Raw genomic sequence first — 20635 nt, 5'->3', positions numbered from 1 at the left:
TAGGGGAGCACTGTGCGATAGAAGAGGGGGTGATGTGTTATAGAGGAGCACGGTGCGGTAGAAGAGGGGGTCATGTGTCGTAGGGGAGCACTGTGCGATAGAAGAGGGGGTGATGGGTCGTAGGGGAGCATGGTGCGGTAGAAAAGGGGGTGATGGGTCATAGGGGAGCACGGTGCGGTAGAAGAGGGGGTGATGGGTCATAGGGGAGCACGGTGCGATAGAATAGGGGGTGATGTGTTATAGGGGAGCACCGTGTGATAGAATAGGGGGTGATGTGTTATAGGGGAGCACTGTGTGATTGAAGAGGGGGTGATGTGTTATATGGGAGCACTGTGTGATAGAAGAGGGGTGATGTGTTATAGGCGAGCACTGTGTGATTGAAGAGGGGGTGATGTGTTATAGGCGAGCACTGTGTGATAGAAGAGGGGGTGATGTGTTATAGGGGAGCACTGTGTGATAGAAAAGGGGGTGATGTGTTATATGGGAGCACTGTGTGGTAGAAGAGGGGGTGATGTGTTATAGGGGAGCACTGTGTGATAGAAGAGGGGGTGATGTGTTATAGGGGAGCACTGTGTGATAGAAGAGGGGGTGATGTGTTATAGGGGAGCACTGTGTGATAGAAGAGGGGGTGATGTGTTATAGGGGAGCACTGTGTGATAGAAGAGGGGGTGATGTGTTATAGGGGAGCACTGTGTGATAGAGGAGGGGGTGATGTGTTATAGGGGAGCACTGTGTGATAGAAGAGGGGGTGATGTTTTATAAAGGAGCACTGTGTGAAAGAAGAGGGGTGATGGGTTATAGGGGAGCACTGTGTGATAGAAGAGGGGGTGATGTGTTATAGGGGAGCACTGTGTGATAGAAGAGGGGGTGATGTGTTATAGGGGAGCACTGTGTGATAGAGGAGGGGGTGATGTGTTATAGGGGAGCACTGTGTGATAGAAGAGGGGGTGATGTGTTATAGGGGAGCACTGTGTGATAGAAGAGGGGGTGATGTTTTATAAAGGAGCACTGTGTGAAAGAAGAGGGGTGATGGGTTATAGGGGTGCACAGTGTGAAAGAAGATGGGTTATAGGGGAGCACTGTGTGATAGAAGAGGGGGTGATGTGTTATAGGGGAGCACTGTGTGATAGAGGAGGGGGTGATGTGTTATAGGGGAGCACTGTGTGATAGAGGAGGGGGTGATGTGTTATAGAGGAGCACTGTGTGATAGAAGAGGGGGTGATGTGTTATAGGGGAGCACTGTGTGATAGAAGAGGGGGTGATGTTTTATAAAGGAGCACTGTGTGAAAGAAGAGGGGTGATGGGTTATAGGGGTGCACAGTGTGAAAGAAGATGGGTTATAGGGGAGCACTGTGTGATAGAAGAGGGGGTGATGTGTTATAGGGGAGCACTGTGTGATAGAAGAGGGGGTGATGTGTTATAGGGGAGCACTGTGTGATAGAGGAGGGGGTGATGTGTTATAGGGGAGCACTGTGTGATAGAAGAGGGGGTGATGTGTTATAGGGGAGCACTGTGTGATAGAAGAGGGGGTGATGTTTTATAAAGGAGCACTGTGTGAAAGAAGAGGGGTGATGGGTTATAGGGGTGCACAGTGTGAAAGAAGATGGGTTATAGGGGAGCACTGTGTGATAGAAGAGGGGGTGATGTGTTATAGGGGAGCACTGTGTGATAGAGGAGGGGGTGATGTGTTATAGGGGAGCACTGTGTGATAGAGGAGGGGGTGATGTGTTATAGAGGAGCACTGTGTGATAGAAGAGGGGGTGATGTGTTATAGGGGAGCACTGTGTGATAGAAGAGGGGGTGATGTTTTATAAAGGAGCACTGTGTGAAAGAAGAGGGGGTGATGTGTTATAGAGGAGCACTGTGTGATAGAAGAGGGGGTGATGTGTGAAAGAAGAGGGGTGATGGGTTATAGGGGTGCACAGTGTGAAAGAAGATGGGTTATAGGGGTGCACAGTGTAATATAATAGGGGGTGATGGGTTATAGGAGGGTCACCTTATAACAGAACAAGAAGGGGTGATGTTTTTTTTAGAGAATGGGCACTCTGATTGACCCCATATACTACAAGCTGCAATGTCCTGTGTGATCTCGCCTCTTTTTATCATCACCAGCAGTAACTCTCTCAGTTCTTCTGTGAAATCGAACCATTCGGGCTGGACTTCACTATCCATCATTGAGCCTCAGGCGGCCATGATTCAGTCACCAGTTCACTCGTTGCCCCTCCACTTTTGTTACAAATCAGGCGGCATCTTCGTTCTTACTATTCTTCTTATTTCTAAAGCTGCAGCTTGTCAAATCTTCACCTCTTTATGAAGACGCACTCTCACGCTGCAGAAATCTGACTGAAAATGACTTCCGTTTACTTGAATGGGGCGGAAGCCCATGGATTTCTGCATGCCCCATTCAGGTGACTATCTAAAAGAAGCAGGCCGAGGAGCCCAGGATGCCAACAGCATTTCTTTTTTTGCACATGTAACGCGTTTCAAAGGCGTGCTGTCATTTATAAATTACGTGTGCTTAAATTGTGCCTGATAAAGAAGGATTAAAATAACGGATCTCTGACGGAAATGGCCCAAACGGATGTCGAATGTGCAGAATTGATACACAGGATCCTTTTTAACTGTGATGTGAAATCAGCCTTAGGGCTCATGCACACAATCGTATTTTCTTTCCATGTCCGTCCCATTTTTTTTTTTTTCGGACCGTATGCGGAACCATTCATTTTAACGGGTCCGCAAAAAAAACTGAAGTTACTCCGCGTGCATTCCGTTTCTGTATTTCAGTCAGTGGCGACTCTAGGAACAATATATAGGGGGGGCACAAAGATACCACAGTCAAAAATGGGGGGGCAAAAACAAAATAAGATTACAAAATACGAGAGAGTTGCGGTCTGCAGGGATACAGTTATAATAAAACAATTTACTTACAAAAGAAGCTATTCAGTCGTCTGCTGTGCTGTCCTCTGCTTGCTTCCACGGATTCTTTCCCCTTCTTTCTGTCTCTCGTCAGTGCACAGGCGCACTGTTATGGTGGATCTGTGGAAGACACACTGTTATAGGGGATCTGTGGATGACACATTATGCCTCTCATTAGCCCTCATTATGCCTCTCATCACTCCCATATCAGCCCCCATATAAGCCCTTATGCCTCATTAGCCCCCATTATTCTTCTTATTAGCCCCATTGGCCCCCATTATGCCTCATTAGCCCACATTATGCCTCTAATTAGCCCCCATTATGCCTCTTATTAGCCCCCATATGCCTCCAATTAGCTCCATATGCCTCCAATTAGCCCCCATATGCCTCAATTAGCCCCCATATGCCTCCTATTAGCCCCCATATGCCTCCTATAGCCCCCATATGCCTCCTATTAGCCCCAATTAGCCCCCATATGCCTCCAATTAACCCCATATGCCTCCAATTAGCCCATAGACCCCATATGCCTCCAATTAGCCCCCATATGCCTCCAATTAGCCCCATATGCCTCCAATTAGCCCCAATTAGCCCCCATATGCCTCCTATTAGCCCCCAATTAGCCCCTATATGCCTCCAATTAGCCCCATATGCCTCCAATTAGCCCCCATATGCCTCCTATTAGCCCCCATATGCCTCCTATTAGCCCCATAGCCCCATATGCCTCCAATTAGCCCCCATATGCCTCCAATTAGCCCCCATATGCCTCCAATTAGCCCCCATATGCCTCCAATTAGCCCCCATATGCCTCCATAGCCCCAATTAGCCCCCATATGCCTCAATTAACCCCATATGCCTCCAATTAGCCCCATAGCCCCATATGCCTCCAATTAGCCCCCATATGCCTCCAATTAGCCCCCATATGCCTCCAATTAGCCCCCATATGCCTCCAATTAGCCCCCAAATAGCCCCCATATGCCACCAATAAGCCCCATAGACCCCATATGCCTCCAATTAGCCCCCATATGCCTCCAATTAGCCCCCATATGCCTCCAATTAGCCCCCATATGCCTCCAATTAGCCCCCATATGCCTCCTATTAGCCCCCAATTAGCCCCTATATGCCTCCAATTAGCCCCTATATGCCTCCAATTAGCCCCCATATGCCTCCAATTAGCCCCCATATGCCTCCTATTAGCCCCCATATGCCTCCTATTAGCCCCATATGCCTCCTATTAGCCCCATATGCCTCCTATTAGCCCCCAAATATGCCTCCAATTAGCCCCCAAATATGCCTCCAAATGCCCCCATACATCTCCAATTAGCCCCCAAATATGCCTCCAATTAGCCCCCAAATATGCTTCCAATTAGCCCCATATGCCTCCTATTAGCCGCATATGCCTCCTATTAGCCCCCATAATGCCCCCAGCAGCCACATTTTTTATAAAATTAAAAAAAAAAACACTTACCTCTCCTGCTCCTGGACGGACGCCGCCTGCCATTTTCTCCCTCCTCAGTCGACTGTGCGTGCTCTAAACTGGCGCGCACAGCGTGAGGTCAAAGAGCGACCTCACGCTGTGCGCAGCCCTGCACAGCCGACAGCCGAGGACCAGGAAGTGGTGAGTACAGAGCGTTCACCACTTCCTGGTCCTTCTGTACTAATGAGCGCTTCCTTAATGGAAGCGCTCATTAGTATTCACTCGGGGGAATCAGCGGGGGGGCACCTGGGGGGCAAGGAACAACATAGGGGGGGCAATTGCCCCCCCCTCGCCCCCCTCTAGCGACGCCACTAATTTCAGTTCTGAAAAAAATAAAATAAAAATAGAACTCCCTTTTATTGTCTGCTTTACGGACAAGGATAGGACTGTTCTATTAGGGGCTAGCTGTTCCGTTCCACAAAATACTGAATGCACATGGCCGGTATCCATATTTTTTGCGGACCGCAAAATACGGTCGTGTGCATGAGGCCTTACCTGTTGTCCTTGGTCTCCTTTAGATGCCGTACATCACCATGGAGCAGCTCGCTTTGATTTTTCTCTTTCCATCATTCAGGTGAATGGAACTGATGTTCAATCGTGCAAATTCCTGTACCTAAATCTGCCGTGTGAGCGCCACCCAAAGGGCTGAACACCACGTGTTTGCTACAGATTTGTGGTGGATTTTTCCACTGCGTGTGCAGGCCCGTCGCTGACAGACAGGCAAAACAAGCAATTGCTTGGGGCCCCCAAATTCCTTCAAACGGCCCTGCGTGTGGACCTTCGCTATGGCATGAACAAATGCATGATTCTCCATGGAGATGCAGAACGATTCAGTACCTTCTATGCTCTTATCAGTTCAGTTGCCTTCACCCCTGGAAATACATTATGGTGGTGGTGAATGCGCAGGAATCTTCAATCTATCTCCATAGCCTCTGTGCATGCACTTCTGTTACATCCGCTCTATACTGTGCATGTGCAGCACATTGGTGCAATGTATCGCATGCCCACAGTTTATAATGGATTACAAGGCGGAAGTTCCCAATACAGAAATGTAAGATTAGAATAAAAATGTATCCATTTCAGTAGATGAGGTGTTCCCAGGATTATTCCAGCTACCTGGAACCCCAATGCACGTGTGCAGAAAGGCAGGACACAGAAATGGCGCAGACCTGCAGTTATACTTGTCCTTCTTTATTGAAGATTTACAATGAGCAATTAAATAATTAAAAAGGAACATTCACAACATGCGAACAATCACATCTAGCCATCCAACGACTTGCATCTGTGCAAAAGAAAGGACAAGCTAGGCAGGGGGATACATTTTTCGGGAGGACCCTTCATCCAGGTCTTTCAGCAGATCTTACAATGAAGAAGAGCTGGTAACCTGGGGTGTCAGGTCTATGATAGTGGTCATGCTCAGGAAGCAGAGTCCCTGCTCCCAATGCTCCCCCCGCAGAACTGGAAAACAGAGAATTTCATGTACTGTACATAGCAGGTCACTTATGGACTATGGGCGCTTAGAAGAGGACATCATTAGTGCATGTTTTATACCCAAGGCATAATGCCAGGTCTGCAACCCTCCTGAAACTCCCGTCCACCATTGAGAGTCATGAGACTTGGAAGAGCCATAACCTCAGGCAGTTTAGACACCCCCATCTATTGCTCAGAAAGGCTACAAAGAGTGTCTCCTCCTCTCTGGAGGACTCGGCCTATCCATGGCCATATGAGGACTGTGTAATGCTGAGCTTCTCCTGCGGTGGCACTGTAGAGAAACTCAACACTTGCTGCCAGGTTCCCCCCACAGATTATAGCTGATCGCTGGTGGTCCGAGAACATAGATTGTACAAAGCAGTCAACCTGTTAGCAGCGGTTCGCCCTTGCGTTAGGGTATTCCGTTATAGCTTCCATCCATTTATAATGGAATTCCCGGACAGAATGCAAAATGGAAGCCTTGAAGAGACATTCCGTTTTGATCCGTCATAATAGAAGTTTATGGGCAGCATAACGGATCCTTCTGGTTACCGTTATGCAGGACGAAAACAAAGTCCTGTTGACATTCTGTCTGAGAATTCAGTTATAAACGGAAACTATAACAGAATACCCTGACGCAAGTGCGAATCCGCCCTTAAAGGGGTTTTCCAAGAGTTTTATACGGAGGAGCTAACCTCTGTATAGGTCACCAGTATCTGATCGGTGCGGGTCCGACGCCCGATCAGCTGTGAAGGCACTGGAGCTGCAGCCTACTCTCTGCACAACGTACAGCTGTTGTGCTTGGTATCACACAGCTCAGCCCCATTCACTTCAATGGGGCCGAGCTGCAACTAGCATGTGGCCAATGAACGTGGACATCACTGGCCTAGGCAAAGAGAGAGAAGGCCACGGCGCTACTGCAAGCACCACTGTCTTCTCAAAAAGCTGATCGGCGGGAGTTGGAGCCCCACCTATCAGATACTGATAATCTATCCTAAATCTCAGAAAACCCTTTTAAAAAGGGCATCTGTCGGCAGATGTGTACCTATGGAAGTGAGCCTCTAGGAGCAACAGGGGCGTTACCATTACACCTAGAGGCAAAGCTCACTGCACTTTAATTGATAGGGCCAGGCAGTGAAAACTTCATCACACCTAATCCTGTCAATCAAAGTGCAGAGAGCGGAGCCTCTAGGTGTAACGGTAACGCCCCCGTTGCTCCCAGAGGTTTTTTTGCATATATTAAAACATAATTTTTCTCAGCAATGCAGACACATATTAACATGGGACCAACACAGAGGCCGTCAGCTGCCAAGTGCACATGTACCAGGTCAGCCAGTGTCATAGGTACAGATTTGCTGACAGATGCCCTTTAAAGTGAACCAGTCACTGAAAATGCAGTGTAATCTGCAGGCAGCATGTTATAGAGCAGGAGGAGCTGAGCAGATTGATATATAATCATATAGGAAAAAGTTCTGTAAAACCTGTATTTTATTCATTTATATTCCTGCTCATTCTGGGCTTTGTAGTCCAGGAGGCGGTCCTATCAGTGATTGACAGCTATCTCTTAAGTCAGGGAGGAGGTCCTATCAGTGATTGACAGCAGTCTCTGAAGTCAGGGAGGAGGTCCTATCAGTGATTGACAGCAGTCTCTGAAGTCAGGGAGGAGGTCCTATCAGTGATTGACAGCAGTCTCTGAAGTCAGGGAGGAGGTCCTATCAGTGATTGACAGCAGTCTCTGAAGTCAGGGAGGAGGTCCTATCAGTGATTGACAGCAGTCTCTGAAGTCAGGGAGGAGGTCCTATCAGTGATTGACAGCAGTCTCTGAAGTCCCCTAGGCGGTCCTTTCAGTGATTGACAGCAGACTCTGACGTCAGGGAGGCGGTCCTATCAGTGATTGACAGCTATCTCTGTATAGAGTCAGAGGGAAGGCTGTCAATCACTGATAGGACCGCCTCCCTGACTTCAGAGACTGCTGTCAATCACTGATAGGACCTCCTCCCTGACTTCAGAGACTGCTGTCAATCACTGATAGGACCGCCTCCCTGACTTCAGAGACTGCTGTCAATCACTGATAGGACCTCCTCCCTGACTTCAGAGACTGCTGTCGATCACTGATTGACAGCAGTCTCTGAAGTCAGGGAGGAGGTCCTATCAGTGATTGACAGCAGTCTCTGAAGTCAGGGAGGCGGTCCTATCAGTGATTGACAGCTATCTCTGTATAGAGTCAGAGGGAAGGCTGTCAATCACTGATAGGACCTCCTCCCTGACTTCAGAGACTGCTGTCAATCACTGATAGGACCTCCTCCCTGACTTCAGAGACTGCTGTCAATCACTGATAGGACCGCCTCCCTGACTTCAGAGACTGCTGTCAATCACTGATAGGACCTCCTCCCTGACTTCAGAGACTGCTGTCAATCACTGATAGGACCGCCTCCCTGACTTCAGAGACTGCTGTCAATCACTGATAGGACCTCCTCCCTGACTTCAGAGACTGCTGTCAATCACTGATAGGACCGCCTCCCTGACTTCAGAGACTGCTGTCAATCACTGATAGGACCTCCTCCCTGACTTCAGAGACTGCTGTCAATCACTGATAGGACCGCCTCCCTGACTTCAGAGACTGCTGTCAATCACTGATAGGACCGCCTCCCTGACTTCAGAGACTGCTGTCGATCACTGATTGACAGCAGTCTCTGAAGTCAGGGAGGAGGTCCTATCAGTGATTGACAGCAGTCTCTGAAGTCAGGGAGGCGGTCCTATCAGTGATTGACAGCTATCTCTGTATAGAGTCAGAGGGAAGGCTGTCAATCACTGATAGGACCTCCTCCCTGACTTCAGAGACTGCTGTCAATCACTGATAGGACCTCCTCCCTGACTTCAGAGACTGCTGTCAATCACTGATAGGACCGCCTCCCTGACTTCAGAGACTGCTGTCAATCACTGATAGGACCTCCTCCCTGACTTCAGAGACTGCTGTCAATCACTGATAGGACCTCCTCCCTGACTTCAGAGACTGCTGTCAATCACTGATAGGACCGCCTCCTGGACTTTAAAGCCCAGAATGAGCAGAGATATAGATGAATAAAATACAGGTTTTACTGAATTCTTTCCTATATAACTATATATCAATCTGCTCCGCTCCTCCTGCTCTATAACTTGTTGCCTGCAGATTACACTGCATTTTCATGGTGACAGGTTCCCTTTAAATGACTCTCCAGAGGGAAAAGCTGGTAATTCAGGACACGACCATTTAATCCTAGCCCAGCATTGGTTAAGGGTTTCCGGCTATGGACAGGTTAACAGTACACACCACTAGTACCTACGTGTATCACGTATATTCCTGAAATGAGAATGGATCCCAGACAGCTATGATGGAGGTGGTGGTGCAAAAACAAAAAACTAAAAGGGGAGGGAGTAAATAATGCTCCACTGACTTTACTGGCGGTCTCAGCAAAATGTATTATTCTAAATGCTGCAACTAGACAAATGCAAACTACTCTACATCAGCGACAATCACCAACCTTTGTACAAATGGTTTTTATTTAGCGACCATAAACGATCGTTTGTGCTTTCGGGTGGACTTCAGACTGGTTCTGCTTGTGCTTCCTTAGGGTAAATGCACACGTTCAGGATTCATGTGCGGACAATCAATTAGTGCGGATTTTCCTCTCCCCCATTTAAGTGAATGGAAAAAAAATTAAATAATTTGACATGTTGGGGATTTTAAAATCTGCATCGTGTGCATGAGAATTTTAAATTCTCATAGAATACAATGTGCATAACCTACGGCGCCGATTCTCCGCACACAATCCTGATCGTATGCATTTAGCCTAAGGGTACCTGCACACGCTGCGGATTCCCATGCAGAAAGACAATTCTTATCTACGCTGAAATTGACCTGCGGTGCGGATTTTCAAATCTGCAGCATGTCGATTTAGGTTTGCGGTTTTCACCCTTTTTTCAAACGAAGGGTGAGATCTGCACCAAAAAAATGCAATTAGAAATAGCAGGTTTGGGATTTTTTGGGTGCAGAAACGCACGGAAATTGGGGTGGACTTTCTCCGCGTTCAACCGTGTCCAGGTACCCTTATTCTAAACTGGTCCATTTTGTGGGGGTGGGGAGTCACTCCTTTATGAACCTGTGCTCTTCGGGGCTAAGCAGATCTCAGCTTACGGAGAACGCCATTGGGAAACCAGTAAAAACAACCTGAATTCTATAAATATACGGACAGCGCTTCCTGGAGCGTCGACTAAGATCATTACCAAAATAAAAGCATTTCGTCACGTCGGAGCATGCCATGCGCCAGAACATACAAAATAAAAAACAGCTGCCAGGTAACCAGCGAATCCTTCATCTGCTCCTCGGGACCACAGGGGCCCCTCAAACCTGACGAGTACGTGGAGCCCCATCGTCAATCCTGGCACCAATTCATAACTCTATAGAAAAATACTATTTGATCGGGTACACGGGGAAGGACAGAGGCATAGACTTTACCTGTAGTTAATCGAAAAAAAGTGCTTCTCTTGTCTGCACGGCACACCCCAAGAAAAGGTGCAGTGACTTAAATAATATATATTAAAAAAATCAAATATAAGGGGGGGGGGGGGCATGTCCTCAAAACGTCCTGACAACATGGGATAGGACCGGGGAACGCCCAAAGGGAGAGAGCACAAGGCATGGAGGAGTCGGTTTCATGCGTGGCCTCTGCAGCTCTCCGCAGCCAAGGACGCGGTTCGGATATTATTTACAAGTCGGCAGGATTAAAAGGAAGATTAAAAAGAATTAAACGTTTCCATAGGTCGTCCGAAATGAAAAAGAAAAAAAAAAAAAAAGACTCCATGTTCTCCCCTCGCTCTCATAGAAAACATAAATAGGACACTTAAAATCACAGCCGAAAAGAACGATAAACGCTTCTAAATGTATAGTGAAGGAATGTCAGAGGTCAAAATCAAGAACCCGCCACAGATTAGCGACTCCAGGGACAGGACGCCAGCGCCAAGAAAGCAGGTTATACATTCCGCGTCTCTACGTCAATCTTCTCCTCCGACTGGCCGGCTTCGGCGACAGGGACAGTTTGTCTTAGGGTGATCTCGGGACCACCGCCGTAGATGGAGTGGAGGAAATGCCAAGTTTCTTCTGATATCTGCCCAGAATCCGCTCCTGTAGGCCACAAAATGAAACGTTTGATTTAGAGAAAATCAACCGGTGTTAAATGGGGCGAACGTACCCAAAAGCCATATTAGTGATGTAGATCTAATACAGAAAAGAACCCCAACAACAATATATAGGAAAAATATTTATATAATAAACTTTTTTTGTTCTTCCAAGAAACAGCGCCACTGTGGACCACAGGCTGAGTCTGGTACTGCAACCTGGTCCAAAAAAATAAACTAAGAATATTCCTACTGGAAAGATTTTTCTTTCTCCACACTTTTGGATCCGTTCTGACTTAAAAAGGAATTCAAGACGGAAAAATGCAAATATTCTTTAAGAGCCTCTTTAATTGTGAATTTTAAAGGGGTTTTCCAGGAGTTTGAAACTGTGCATGATGTCACTGATAGGTCATCAATATCAGATTGGTGGGGTTTGACCGATCTGGAGAGTCGTCAATATTGAACTCCTGCAAAACCTCTTTAATGATTGCATACAACCTTGAACATGTTTTTTTTTTTTGTGTGTTCTAATTTCTCACTATATTTTTATAGTAGGGGCAGCTTTATTTTTTTTATTCTGGGCTCCAAATCCGCTGCTGAAAGGGTTAAATATTAAACCTCTTTCTCCCGGTGGTCACCACTAGGGGGAGATCAGGAGCTTATCGCATACTAGTTATACATTGAACTCAATAATGACACAAGGTGCAGTGATCTCAGCTCCCTCTAGTGGTGGCTTTAGGTAGTAAGACTTGTATTATTTAACTATGTCTATGCAGAGGATTTGGAGCTCTGTATCAGAAAAACTGTGCGCTGGTCTTCATAAAGAGATATATTAAGAAATTTATCAGCACAGAGTTTTGGACTTAAGGTACTTTCACACTTGCGTTGTTTGATTCCGGCACGCAGTTCCGTTGCGCGATCAGGCAAACTGTATGCAAACGCATGTCATTTTTCCGACTGATCAGGCATTTTTCAGACTTATCGGGATCCTGATCAATCAGAAAAATGCATTGCAATACCGGATTAGTTTTTCCGGTGTCATCAGGCAAAATGGATCCGGTATTTATTTTTTTCACATTTTTAAAGGTCTGCGCATGCGCAGACTGGAATACCGGTTCCGTCAATGCGGCAATTTGAATGCCATATCCGGCACTAATACATCCCTATGGAAAAAAAATTTGGATCCGGCATTCAGGCAAGTGTTTCGTTTTTTGGGATGGAGATAAAACCGTAGCATGCTGCGGTATTATCTCCGTCCTGATCAGTCAAAAAGACTGAACTGAAGACGTACTGAACGGATTGCTCTCCATTCAGAATGCAGGGGGATAAAACTGATCAGTTCTTTTCCGGTATTGAGCCCCTAGGACGGAACTCAGTGCCGGAAAAGAATAACGCTGGCGTGAAAGTGCCCTTAGACACATTTTATGTTATTCCTTTTGATCCGCAAAAACTAAACCAAGTCAAAACCTAAGCGGTCACTCACCTTGCTTCAGAGTTATATGCCCGCACTTTGCGACGGCTATTTTTGAATTATCTATTGCTCCAGGAGGATCTGCACAAAACAGACACAAAAAGGAAGATTCAGCAAATATTTCATCTGATCACGTATAACCTTGATCAAAGCAGAGCCCGTTAACCCCTGCCACCTGGGCCCAGCTATACCCCCGCTTGTAGGGCTCTACAGCAACCTCTATTATCCTCCTCAATTGCTTCATGTGACAACCAATAATGAAATAAAGTGATATTTTGCAATTTATACATTAAAGGGGTTGTCTCACTAAAGCGAATGGCATTTTATAATGTACAGAAAGTTAATACGAGGCACTTACTAATGTATTGTGATTGGCCATATTGCCTCCTTTGCTGGCTTGATCCATTTTTCAATCACATTATACACTGCTTGTATCCAGGCGTTACGGCCGCTGCTGCAGTGCAGATATGAAGTGGCTGTGACGGATGATGCTGCGCATGCGTGCCTATGTGCGCTCCCACAATCTCGACCACCAGAGAGGCCTGCACCTTTTCCTATAGTGTACAAGCACGACCACCGCTGCTGGATTGCATGGTGGACACGAGCAGTGCTCATCTGAACACTCTGGTCCCTGAGGGGGTTCCAGACCCTCTATGATCAGACATTGACCTATTCTACTTCATCAATTCATTCTCGAAAAACCCTTTTAAGCTTATCCCCGAGGACAGGGGATAACGTTGGACTTCTGGGGGCCCCTGCCAACACTAGAACTGAAGCCCATGTTCCCCCCCCCCCGTTTGAATGGTTTGGCAGACGCGTGCCAGCCACTCCATCCAGCTCTATGGGGCTACCAGAGATAGCCCAGTACAAGCATAGCATTTAAAGGCGCGGCGTACAAGCATGTGCGTCTGCTGCCCCATACAGACGAGGGAACAGGGGCCGTTGTCCTGGTGATCGTCAGAGGCCCCCGCCGTCAGACCCCCGCCGATCAGACACGTTATCCTGTGGATAAGGATAAGTTATGATCATGGAAATGTTAATCTAATTCGTTCTTCCCCATTCCTTCAAGCTGCACACGTTTGGGATCATTCTCTCTGTAAATGAAATATGCGGTCACAGCAGAAACACATGAAAACGCCACTTACCGACGTCCTTGCCCTTTACGAACCCTTCCCACTCCCGGAACCAGTGCATGCTGATGCAGTAAATAACAGCCAGAGAGTCCTCTTCTTGGAAAGCTTTATTTAGCTGTGGAAACACAGATATTAAGCTCTTAACAGGTCGCGGAGGCCACGAACGTGCTCTGCGCATTGTCAGAAGAGTAATCACAGGGCAGCACTGATCGCACTCTGTACGGGCGGCTACAGAAATGCCCTCATCTCCTCCAGCTCTAATAAAGCACATCAAACGCTCTACTAATGGGCACGGCATACAGGAAAGAAGCCGCGCTTCAGTCAACCCTTCTAAGGCTACTTTCACACTAGCGTTTTTTGAGGATCTGTCATGGATCTGCAAAAACGCTTCCGTTACAATAATACCACTGCATGCATCCGTCATGAATGGATCCGGTCGTATTATTTCTTTTATAGCCATGACGGATCCGTCTTGAACACCATTGAACGTCAATGGGGGACGGATCAGTTTTCTATTGTGCCAGAGAAAACGGATCTGTCCCCATTGACTTACATTGTGTGCCGGGACGGATCCGTTTGGCTCCGCTTCATCAGGCGGACAGCAAAACGCTGCAGACGGCCCCCAGAGCGGAATGGTGACTGATCGGAGGCAAACTGATGCGTTCTGAGCGGATCCTTATCCATTCAGGATGCATTAGGGCAAAACTGATCCGTTTTGGACCGCGTGTGAGAGCCCTGAATGGATATCGCAAACGGAAAGCCAAAACGTGTCATAGGGGCTCAATACCAAAAAAGAATTGATCGGTTTCATCCCCATGCATTCAGAATGAAGAGAAATCCGTTCAGGATGCATCAGGATGTCTTCAGTTCAGTCAATGTATGGTTTTTGGACGGAGAAAATGTATTAGTGCCGTTAAAAATACCACAATGCCGGATCCGTCCTTCCAGTCTGCGCGTGGAATGTGAAAAAAATATATAACGGATCCGTTTCTCCAGATGACATCCGGAGAGACGGATCCGTTCTTGCAATGCATTTGTAAGACGCATCGTCTACAAATGCTGTCGGTTTGCATGCAGATTGCCGGATCCGGCAGGCAGTTCCGATCACTCTGCCGCAGCCTGCTTGAGCTGGGTATCGAGTGATCTATAGTCCTGTAAGAGAAGTTAGGAAAGAGGTCCAGACTTTCAATGCGATGAAGCACTCGCCTTTTTGTTTGCACACTGAACATGAGCCAAATGCAAGTGGTCGCAGGAGGATAGGACATCTCTCCCCCTGTGCAGCCACCAGGGACCGCAGGAGCAAAGCAAGAACTGTTCTTCATGCTATCACCCTCTTACCAGTCACAGCATGCTGCCGTCATCTCTGCCCCTGTGCAGCCTCCACTGACCCCGGGCATACAGGAGCTTTTCTTCATGCTATCACACTGCCTTACCAATCAGATAGGATATGCTCTTTCATGCACACAGACTTTCCCCCCCAAATGTTATAATTAATATTTACCCGAATAAACGTCTCCAGTTCCATTTTCCGCCTTTTTTCGATCTTCTCCAGTTCATTCTGACAGGTGTGACACACATAGAGGTGGTTCACAGCTGGGCCCCCTCCAAATCTACAAGTGTAAAAACAGAAGTGGACATTGTGCCGTTTTTAGGTCCAATATTCGGTGTCATTTCTCAGTAGAAGGTTAATAGCGGGTGGAAATCTGCTTTTCTGATACAAAGCTCTGAATACCCTGCATAGAAGTAAGTGATACAATTCTGCAGCTACAAGGAGCCGTGAACAGAATAACTAAGAGCTCCCCCTAGTGGTGGCTGCAGTCGCCTAGAAATTTACCAGAGGATATACAGTTCTGCAAAATAAAATAAAACAGACACAGCAATCAGCACAGAATTGGAACCTATTCAAATAAATATATGAAAAAAACCTGAATGGTGTTCAAATGCTAACATTCACTTTAAAAGGAGTATTCACATCATATAAAGTGATGTTATATTGTTAGAGGTCGGACCCATCTCCAACACTGAGAATGAAGGGGCAGCAGCACTGGTGAAGCAATGCGTCTCATGCAGAGTTTTCCTTGCACACCCGACGGGCAGGGAACTGGGGCAGTACTACTGCTGGACGGCCAGGAACGTCACCATGCAGGGAACACTTAGAAGGGCTGCCCCATCGTCCCCAGGATCAGTGGCGGTTCCAGAGGTCAGACCCCGACCAAAGAGACAGCATAGCCTAGTGATCTGCCATCACTTTATAAGCTGAGGATACCCCTTCAGAGCCTCTCCTGACTAGTTCCTGTGCTTTGGGAGCTCTCACCCAACAATGTAAAGGCAGATCTGCCTAAGGCTGGATTTACACAACCCAATTTTTGGGTTGAGGATGAACGTTTCTACGAACGCTCGTTCCCAATGATTAGGCCTGTGTGAAAGGCTCATTTATTGGGTGAAATGATCTTTTGTGCAACACATTAAATGATCGTTTCTGGGCGGCAGCTCGAGCTGTGTGAACAGGGATCTGCTGCCCAGAAACAATGAATTTGTACGAGGACGAGCGATGGTTTGTCCCCGTACAGTGGAGGTGATGTCTGCGTGTTAAAGGGGTATTCCCATCTTAGACAATGGGGCCATATCGCTAGGATATGCCCCCATTGTCCGATAGGTGCGGGTCCCACACCTGTATTGAGAGCGGGGAGCGCTGTGGCTGGAGGACTCCAGATTTCCCGGGGTTCGTCCACCACCAAGCGCTAATCCCCGCCTCTCCCATAGAAGTGAATAGGATCGTGCCGCACATGCGCGGGCCATGCTCCCATTCATTTCTATGGGGCAGACGGCAATAGCTGAGCCAGCACTCTGCTATTTTCGGCGGCCCCATAGAAATGAAAAGAGGGCGGCTGCGCATGCGCAGTGCGCTCTCCTTAACTTTCGGGGCTCCGTTCTCGATATAGGTGCGGGTCCCAGCGGTATGCCCCCCTTTAACTAAGTTCTCACCTCCACTGATGAGAAGGCCATTGTAGGGAAGGAACGGTTCCTTCCTGATAATTGCCTGCCAGTTCAGACCGTCTAAATCCAGCACAAGCTAGCAGCAATCCTGGAGCAGGAGGGGAATTGTATCCCCGAGCAGGCAAACGTCTCATTCTGGAGTCTGGGAAAGCTGGGTCAGAGCCCATTCAGAATCGGTTATATAGACTAATGCACACAAATGCTTCCAGCTCTACACACAATCTGCACCCTTATCCTCGGCATGTAACCTGAGAGCAATGAGGAGCTGGAAACTGTAGGCAACATAATCGCTTCTAATCCGTTCCAGACAATTCATTCAAGTCAGAACAAAGGCATAAGCCGCACGCCTCTCAGAGAACTGCAACGCCTACAACACAAAATACATGTAACACACAAATGCACCCAACACCATGCTTTATACTGCAGTATAACAAGGGAAATTAAAGGGGTTTTCTGGGAGTTCATTACTGATGACCTATCATCAGGATAGGTTATCAGTATCTGCTCTGTGGGGGTCCAACTCCCAGCACCGACGGCCAGCTGTTTGAAAAGGCTTGTAAGTGCCTTGGCCTCTTCCCGGGGCAGCGACATCACATCTATCGGTCACATTGCCTATTTGTGGCACAGTCCAATTCAAGTGAATGAGCCAGGGGCTGCAATACCAAGCGCGGCCACTACACAATGTACAGCACTGTGCTTGCCTAGCTGGGAGGAGGCAGTAGTGCTACGAACAGCTGATCGGACGGTCAGATACTGCTACCCTATTCTGAAGACAGGCCATCAATACTGAACTTCTGGAAAACCCCCTTAAAGGAGCACTGAACATTGAATTACTGCACATAACACTATGGTAATGCTCTTAAAAGTAAGAGGGGCGCTCTCTAGTGACGACACACAGAATGACTGCCTTAAAGGGGTTATCCTAGAGAAGCTAATGATGACCTGTCCTCAGGATAGACAAAGAAACAAACACAATGCAACAGCGCTCTGCAAACCAAATAAAGTAAAATAATGCCACAGTAATAGAAAACATTCTGGTGCTAATGCTGCGCTTATTCTGCAAATTTGAGATTCTTGACAAATACATTTTGTACAAAATTGTTTGGGCCCTGTCCTCAGGGTAGGTCATTATCATATCGGCGGGGTCAGAGTCCCAGCACCTCCACGACCAACCGCGCTCACCGGACATCTGGTGAGCGTTCCAAACACAGCGACGTACATTGACTTTAATGGGCCTTAGCTGCGCAAAGGCCATGTACTCGATGAACGCAACGTCACTGGCCTAGGAAGAAGCCATGGCGCGCTCACAGAGTGCCCGGTCTCTTCGAACAGCTGATCGGCGGGGGTCTTGGGGGTCCAGAGGATAGGTCATCGATATTTTTTCCGCCCCGACAACCCCTTTAAGTCCAGATGGCAGACACACGACATACCTGCCATATAAATAATCCCATATGTTCTGTGGCAGCATCACCACAAGGTCTTCAATCAGGCCAGCCTTACGTGGTGGAAGACCTGGAAATCACACAAAGGCGCTCATGTTAATTGGGACTCGTAATTCAAATCTACAAGAGTTATGGAAAGATTGAGGGAAAACAGCAACATGTCAGCAGGGTGTAAGTATTGGGCATACGGAAGGTATTGATGGAGGATCCCCGACACCTATCGGGACAGAGTGGAGAGCTGCTCCTGCTGACCATGTATCAGGCGGTCACCCATACAGTAGAACGGGTACCAGGCGATACTATATTTCAGTGGCCACATGGATCTTCCTCCTTCAGTATCTGCTGGACCAGTGACCAGAAGATCCCCACCATCCTTATACTCTATGACAACACAGGGAAACTAGAGAAATGAGATATTCCAAGGGTACAAATATCGCTTTGATCGTACCGCCATGCACGCAGAGGAAGTCATTATTTGATATGGGCCCAGGTTCTGCAAACGTCTTAAACTTATTGAGCCACTGGCGTGAGATGTAGAACTGCAGGAGGCTGGGTTCTGTCAGGTTCAGCAGACTTGTCACGCGTCTCCGCTCCTTCTGGGCATCTTCACTTGACTTTCTGGGTGATAACAAAGCAAAAACGTTTCTTCACACTGGAGTTTCTTCTCCAGCCTGTGGTTCTCAAACTGTTGCAATACTACAACTCCCAGTGTGGCGGAGGTGGTAGGCTGTAGTTCTGCTACAGTTGAAGAGCCACAGGTTATAACTTTCCAAGACTCCTAACTATAGCTCCCCAGCAAGACAGGACACTCTTGTGGCCTCCATCTGGCTAATGTCACCCTATGGATATGATCGACTTGTAAACCTTCCATACCAGACCTTACAGTTACACTAAGGGGGTAATAACATAGTAGCAGTCTGCACGTCCATATTTTCTGCAAATGAGACAACTTTGCTGAGGACCACAATGTACATAGGTTAGTGGTTACCTTGAGTAAAAAAAAAAAAAATAATTTACACCATTTCAGACCTTCTACATGCCTTCATTCCTATTCAGACCCACTGATATTCAGTTTCATGTGGACATTTACCTCCCAGTAATACATGCTGGATCTGTGTGTCCAGGATGCTGCTGCCTTCCCCCTGCCGACCGCTGTGTGCGCAATTTCCTCCCTATCTACAGTACATGAGAGGTGCCCTTCCTGGATCCTCTCCCCATATCTGATATGTACAACCTCCTCCCCCTCCCTGCTGCTATACCCAACACTGAGAGAAGGTAGGTCATCAAAAACAGGAGATGGATTTATATCAGATTCACCAGGTGAAGGATTTTTGCACACTTTGCAGAAGCAAAACTGTAGGATTTTTTTTTCAAATACAAAATATTTAGAACGTTTCTTATTTCTGCATTTAGGGAACAAAAAAAAAAAAATATGTGGTGCTGTTCATAGAAAAAAGTTGACATTTTATTCATAGAAACCATTTAAACCTGTCTCCGGTACAACTGTGATGTTTGTCGCAATCACCCCCGCTCTCCTTATGGCAGATGGCGATTCTACACGTCTAGTGATTGCTCTTCTACATCCTGGCCGTGTCTTTCATTCGTCGCTGACCCCCAGTGCCCTGTCATCCCCAGAGGGAATAATAATTTTGTTCTGGGAGTTTCCCCGCCAGGAAGTCTGGCCCGCCAATCCCTTACTGCGATACTGTCTGGACAATTTAAGCACCAGAAAAAGCTCAGCCGAGTGAGTGATAACAATTCAGGACGCAAAAAATAAATAAATCATGAAATATTAGGTTTGCATTTTTGTAATGTGAACATAATTCAGACAATTCACAAAATGTCCTCGTGAGAGAGCGAGTTACCTGTAGAAGAGGACGTAAGCCTCAGCGTTCTGCACGGTGGCCTCAGACACTTCTGTGACGCTCTGGTCGTCAAATTCATACCAAAGATTGTTCAGGTTGTTGCGACAATAGGCGATGTAATGGCCGCCTGAAACATTCAATGGTTAAAAGGTCAACCAAAATCTCATAAGATTACATTCTATACGATGGTGCGCCACAGAGGGCGAGGACATTAATATGCAACACGTATGAAATCATCAATGTAACCAATCTGTATAATCATTTATAGAGTGCATGAGACATCAGCATCAGCACAAGTAATGTAATGTATGTACACAGTGACTGCACCAGCAGAATAGTGAGTGCAGCTCTGGAGTATAATACAGGATGTAACTCAGCATCAGCACAAGTAATGTAATGTATGTGCACAGTGACTGCACCAGCAGAATAGTGAGTGCAGCTCTGGAGTATAATACAGGATGTAACTCAGGATCAGTACAGGATAAGTAATGTAATGTATGTACACAGTGAGTGCAGCTCTGGAGTATAATACAGGATGTAACTCAGGATCAGTACAGGATAAGTAATGTATGTACACAGTGACTGCACCAGCAGAATAGTGAGTGCAGCTCTGGAGTATAATACAGGATGTAACTCAGGATCAGTACAGGATAAGTAATTTGTATGTACACAGTGACTGCACCAGCAGAATAGTGAGTGCAGCTCTGGAGTAT

The 20635-nt window shown here is 47.1% G+C and overlaps 1 protein-coding gene across 1 annotated transcript in view; it reads right to left on the bottom strand.

Moving 5' to 3' along the window:
- Nucleotides 1-9282: 9282 nt before the first annotated feature.
- The window catches only part of USP33 (ubiquitin specific peptidase 33), a 39086-nt gene continuing 27733 nt past the window's right edge, over nt 9283-20635 (bottom strand). The window contains exons 18-24 of the mRNA XM_044300758.1: nt 19923-20049; nt 18506-18675; nt 18046-18127; nt 15120-15228; nt 13631-13733; nt 12498-12566; nt 9283-11021 (exon numbers count right to left, since the gene is read on the bottom strand). Of these exons, the coding sequence (XP_044156693.1) occupies nt 10870-11021; nt 12498-12566; nt 13631-13733; nt 15120-15228; nt 18046-18127; nt 18506-18675; nt 19923-20049 (812 nt within the window). The 3' untranslated portion in view covers nt 9283-10869. The remainder of the gene's footprint in view (nt 11022-12497; nt 12567-13630; nt 13734-15119; nt 15229-18045; nt 18128-18505; nt 18676-19922; nt 20050-20635) is intronic.

Source organism: Bufo gargarizans, chromosome 7, assembly GCF_014858855.1.
Source record: "Bufo gargarizans isolate SCDJY-AF-19 chromosome 7, ASM1485885v1, whole genome shotgun sequence".
NCBI classification, from domain to species: Eukaryota; Metazoa; Chordata; class Amphibia; order Anura; family Bufonidae; genus Bufo; species Bufo gargarizans.
Note: the sequence above shows the minus strand (reverse complement) of the source record. Positions and strands in the feature narration are given on the sequence as shown.